Raw genomic sequence first — 5,521 nt, 5'->3', positions numbered from 1 at the left:
TTTTTTTTTTTTTTAAGCCACAATTCTATATTGTACCTCAGGTTTTTGTTTAGACAACAAAATAAAGTCTTATTGGTTAAAGCCTGGTATGCTGTATTTGGTAATCTTTCACAGGGGCTTATGGGGAATTTCTGTAGTCGACCTTGACAGGTGCCTTAGTGTGGCTCTCATGTATGATATTTGTGTATGGCTTTGTAAGAGCTAATGAATGCCCAGTCTGGCCAGAATCCAGAGTATGCCATGAAAATGCAAGGGGCTTCTGTTAGAATAATTCAGTTAGGAGCCAGAAGATCTCCAGTGGTTCATCAGTGCCTACTTCCTTTGTGCTCCTTGGTGTTCTCTGCCAGCAGGCTCTCAGACAAAAGTCAAGATGGAGATCTAACTCTACAAGAACTTTTTAACCTAACTTTGTTGCAGAACCTTACTTTCATCCATTGCCTCTGTTTGTTCTCAGCTGCCCTACCGCAGCTAACCAGCTTTCTTGGTGCTACCAAGCCAGCTGATACCACAGACATGTTTCAGAAATGATTTTCTTTTAATGATTGGATCACGCCACAAATCTGATGTGAAATAATCAGGTAGGAAGCAGTAACATGAGACACGGAAATCTGCGAAAGAGAACAACGTGGAACTGCATCCCCAGAAAAAAAAGATAGTCTCAAAACCTGCAGATGTGCTAAATGGACTGTCTTCCCTGGCAGAGCAGTTAGGATGGGTGCTCCGTGTACTGATGCTCTGAGTTACGTTTTTCCAACAGCAAATCTGACTCAATTAAAATTCCTTCTCATCTTCCCATCTCACACATTTCCCGTGCCTTCCTCCATCCTACCACTGAAGGTTTGTGATCTGTAGCATGGAATAAATCCCACAGATCAGCCACATCATTCAAGTCTAGTTAGAACACAGGCAACAGAAGGTGTAAGTTTGTCATCCTTTACGGTGTGCTCCTACTTCATTCCTACTGTTCCTCAGGTTTGAAGAAAATCCTCACGGGATGTTTTCTAGAGCCTCAGACATTGCTACAGCTATTCAGTGACATCTTCAAAGTGCAGTATTTCATTTTCACAGTAACAGAAATGATGTTTCTAGGAAACATCTTTGCTTTCAGTCCTTCTACAAAGGACAACAAAATCTGATAGAACCCAGGAGAGAATGTAGATGAGAGGAAGCACACTTGGGGCAAAAACAAGAGACGTGGCTGTTACTGCAGGCCAGGAATGCAGTTCTGCTTCTTTTCTGCTATGCTGCACCAGATAACAGTAAAAGGGCTCAGGACTTTCCTTTCCAACAAATAGCCATTACGGCTACTGGTTTTAGAAGGAATGATGATAACGCCACGGCAGAGAAAGGAGATGAGAAGCACACAATTCCCTGCACAACTTCATTACACACAGAAAGGAACTCAGCAACAGATGTGTGCCGTTGTCACGGTTTTGTCGGCCGCTGTCTTGCAGGCACCCCGTGTTTCCAAGGGATTTGAACACACGTCAGGCTGCATTTCCAGAAATAGCACAGCACAGAACAAATAGCCCGCTTCCTATATAAGGTGCTTCGGAAAGCAGCAGTTTGGTGAAGCAACAAAGGGAACCGGCAAAGTTTCAGAGCATTTCTAAGCTTTCGCCAGTTTTCCTCCATAATTTCTCTCTGCTAACCTGTCTGCTCCAGTTATTACATCTCAGTTACAGAAGAGAACACAGTAAGTAATACTCTCTTTTGACAGAATATATTGCCTTTTTGCATGCAACAAGTGTGCCTTCTTTCTATATCCGTTTTTAGAAACAATTGCACAACGTTCAAATCAGGAGAAATAAAGCACCGCCTCATGAAGACAATCATGCTTCTCAGAGTTGTTCTGCTAGGAATTCTCCTTCTCAGCATCCTCGGGACAGAGACTGCTCTGGCTGGCTCTAGTTTTTTAAGCCCCGCATATAAAAACATACAGGTAAAAATTCAGAATAATGCTTTTTTGAAATTGTCTTCCTTAAAGCCAAATTCTTTACAGTGTTCAGAGGTTTGGAAGATAATGTTTCTGGAAGAGGAAGGAGGGATTCCAGAGGATTACTGTAACAAACCATTCACATGAGCAAACATAACTACTAACCTTAGAAACAAACCAACCAACTGAACAAAAAAATCCACAAACAAATGCAGCTGTTTAAATAAATTGTTGACTACACTTTGAAAATGAATTGGAAGGTGGCTGATCCATAAGGAACCCTTAAACAAACTGCTGACAAAGTGGTTGCAGAATAGTAGTAAGTTACTGTATACCTACACGTCCACACAACTTTAAAAGAAGTCACTGACAGCTTCAACTAATCATAACTTTAAAAGAAGCCAACGATGGCTCTAATTAATTTGCTGCATCTGCGTTAATTATGGATTCTATTTTCCCTGCTACAGACCAATTTGATTATGGGAGTTTTATACAGGTGCTATTTTGCTTGCTTTCTAGCAACAAAAGGATACAAGAAAACCAACAGCAAGATTACATCGCCGAGGCACAGAAGGCTTTTGGGATACAGACAAAGCAGAGGGGGAAGATGACAATAACAGTGTTGATATCAAGGTGTGTATTTTTCATTCCTGCTCACATACGAGTTCAAATGATTTTGTTGGAGCAGGAATACAATTCCTGCCACAGGAGATGTACCAATGAAAGCCACAGTCATTTAACTTGAAGGGCATGTAGAAAAAGACACATGAAAACTGCCAGCATTGACAGCATGAAGTAATTCAAAAGTATCTGCACAAAGGCAGATCGTGATCTCCTGTTAAGGACTTGCATTTCAGAACTAACATTAATAATGCAAGCTCCCTGTAGTTTCCTCTCCTCCGCTTTATCAGGCAGTTCGGTCTGCAGCAGCCCTGTGCTACGTTTATCAGATGATCATTGCATGTCTCAGCACTATTAAATGAATGCACATCATTTTGCCACCTCTTGCTTGTTGTCACGCCTAACACAGAATTAATCTATAGTGCCTTGTCCAAAGATCATCTGTTAAACTCCTTTAATGTTTTTATAGTTTAACGTTCCTTTTGAAATTGGTGTCAAGATAACAGAAAAAGAATATCAAGAATATGGACAAGCATTGGAGAAGATGCTACAGGACATTCTTGAAGAGGATGCTAAAGGTAATTTCAAACAAGACGTAAATGCAGAAACTCAAACAAAAAACAAAAGCCACATTTCACATTTGTCATGTGAAACAGTCAGAACAGCATTTCAGAAATGACTGGGCTAAGTAGCTAAGCTGCCACTAAGAGAGCAAGTGAAGTGCCTGATGTTCAGAAAACACTAGTTTAACTTCAAAGAATGACAGCAGAGTAAATAAGAGCATTCTAGATGACTCACTAATAACGTTCTGAGTACTAACTCTCACCACCAACTGGTTGCTTCTTTTTGTTTTGTTTTTTAGTTTTGTTTTTACCTTTACTGCCCTTCATTCTTTATTTGCACTCAACTATATTAAGCTGTCCTTTCCAAATCTTTTAAGGGTTTTGTCAGGCTTGAAAACTCTATTATGCATTCCAGTCACCTCAGGCTGCTTCTTTCACCCAGCTTTTCAGGATCCCTAGAATTGCCCTAAGCACTTCTCTCTACACTCTGAATTCCTTTTGTGGGGCCCTTTCTATGGCCATTACACAAATAAGACAATTTTATGCATGCATGCCCCAGAAGAACATTACCGCCTGAAAGCTTTATCTCTCTTCATTTGGGTGCTTGAGGCACTTCTGGACAGATTGGCAAAACAGGATTTTCAGAAAAAATATGAAGATTTTCAAACTAACCTACCTATCTTTTGCCTTTTTAGAAACTCCGACAAAAGACTGAAGCGAACTGAAGGACACCCACAGCACTAGATGGCCTGGTTTGAGTTTTACTTTAAAATGAACTGAATTTACGTCTCTAAGAAGAAAGGAGGACATGAACTTGAGTAGTTTGCTCTAAGAAAAAGACAAGAATCTACAAGCAAAACTTCAAAGGGCAATGTGAATCACAGGCTGACATGTAGGCTTATCTTATTTCCTTCTTTAGTATCTACTGTGATTATTTTAAACGATGTATTTGAAAGCTGTATGAATCCTTTCTGCGACTGATGGAAAGTCCATCTTATGCTTCTACAGACATCTGTAACAGAGAATAAAGCTTATGCTGAAACTGCGACGTTTCTTATTTTTTGGAGTATCTCAAACTAGATGGCTCACGTAATAAACTGTGCAAACTAGATGTACATGGAATCAACTTTCAGTCACCAAATTTGCTTAATTCTCAAGGGATGTGTTAACATGGATATTATCAAGGAAAACACCCAATGTCTCTTCCAGTTAAAATCAATTTTCCAGTTAATTTACTCGGATTCAGAATCATACCTGTCCTAGTGCTAGATATCAGAAAAACAAGGTATATTTTCATGCTACAAGTGCATACACCACTGTGCTCCACTGTGGCACACGTTCGTTTCCGTACACAAGCAATTATGTCTTAGAAATGCCAACACGAATGCCCACATAGAGATTTGTGAATCCATGATTTTCTGGTCAGTGCCCTGAAGACGTTTTGCAAAGTACCCCAGGATAGGCTACCGTGATAAAGGTAAACACAGCTGCAAGGCTCAGTTCTTAGGCACATTCTCTTTTCCTGACAGAATTTATCACCCAGGTGAACTGATTCCTTTGATTCCACTGGCAGTACCTTGTGTTATACCACCAGAAGCCAAACAAGATGTACAAGCAAAGGGGAAAATTAAAAAGGAGTAAGTATTTCTAAGACAACTAGAAAGCAAATATACTTAGACTGCTTAGCACCAATTCAAATAGCCATATCATTCTGGTACCACAATCAGAAGAAATAGTGTAATGGCTTTCCCGCCCATTATAGATCAAATCTGCAGGTACAGATCTTACCAGCATTTGCTGTACAGCTCCACAAGTCACGCACGTGCCTAATGGCTGCCTGTAGAAGAGCAAAATGTAGGGACAGTAGAAGGATTCTCAGGTGTGCCATCTTGTCTGCAGTGCACAGTTAGTCCTGTTTGAGAGTGCTGACATGGACTCCTCAGGTACACAACCTGCAGAAGCGTTATGAAAGGGAAGAGTCAGAGCACTGAAGCCACATTGGCAATCCTTAGTTCTACTACTGGTGTTCTCTCTGAAAAAGATTCAATGTTTTCCCAGCATGTTCCATGAAAGCAGTCAATCAATACGTTTCCCAGCAGCACAGTGAGGAAACTCCTGGCCAGAGACACCGCATAAATCCTTCCCTGAAAAAGAAACTCTGCAGTTAGGGTCTGTTCCTAGAGCTTTGACAGAACTGTAGAGGATTGTAGAGGAAAAAAGTATGGGTTGGTTAGTCTACAGAATCAGAATCGAGGCAAGGCTATTGCGCTGTGTTATCCAGCTAAGTGGGCAGCATTTTTCTAAGGCTGCTCCAAACAAAAACGAAGAAAACCAAACAAGCCACCACTAGCAGCCCCCAAAAAGAGCAAAAAATCACAACCTTTCCCCCAACGATCTAAAC

The 5,521-nt window shown here is 40.7% G+C and overlaps 1 protein-coding gene across 1 annotated transcript; it reads left to right on the top strand.

Moving 5' to 3' along the window:
- The first annotated feature begins 161 nt into the window (after positions 1-161).
- On the top strand, positions 162-4,137 carry GHRL (ghrelin and obestatin prepropeptide). The gene is made up of 5 exons (XM_048956977.1): positions 162-1,696; positions 1,777-1,942; positions 2,456-2,569; positions 3,027-3,135; positions 3,816-4,137. Exons 2-5 carry the CDS (start codon positions 1,823-1,825, stop codon positions 3,833-3,835), a joined length of 363 nt encoding a protein of 120 aa, XP_048812934.1. The 5' UTR covers positions 162-1,696; positions 1,777-1,822; the 3' UTR covers positions 3,836-4,137.
- The last annotated feature ends 1,384 nt before the right edge of the window (positions 4,138-5,521 follow it).

This window comes from Lagopus muta, chromosome 11 (genome assembly GCF_023343835.1).
Source record: "Lagopus muta isolate bLagMut1 chromosome 11, bLagMut1 primary, whole genome shotgun sequence".
NCBI lineage: Eukaryota > Metazoa > Chordata > Aves > Galliformes > Phasianidae > Lagopus > Lagopus muta.
The sequence above is the reverse complement of the archived record's forward strand: the minus strand, read 5'-3'. Positions and strand labels throughout refer to the sequence as shown.

Bases quoted from the DNA above. Each gene is read 5' to 3' on its own strand.
- GHRL (XM_048956977.1), top strand. From the start codon at position 1,823: ATGAAGACAATCATGCTTCTCAGAGTTGTTCTGCTAGGAATTCTCCTT. The intron at 1,943-2,455 runs GTAAAAATTCAG...CTTGCTTTCTAG, and splicing joins CCGCATATAAAAACATACAG to CAACAAAAGGATACAAGAAA. The intron at 3,136-3,815 runs GTAATTTCAAAC...TTGCCTTTTTAG, and splicing joins TCTTGAAGAGGATGCTAAAG to AAACTCCGACAAAAGACTGA.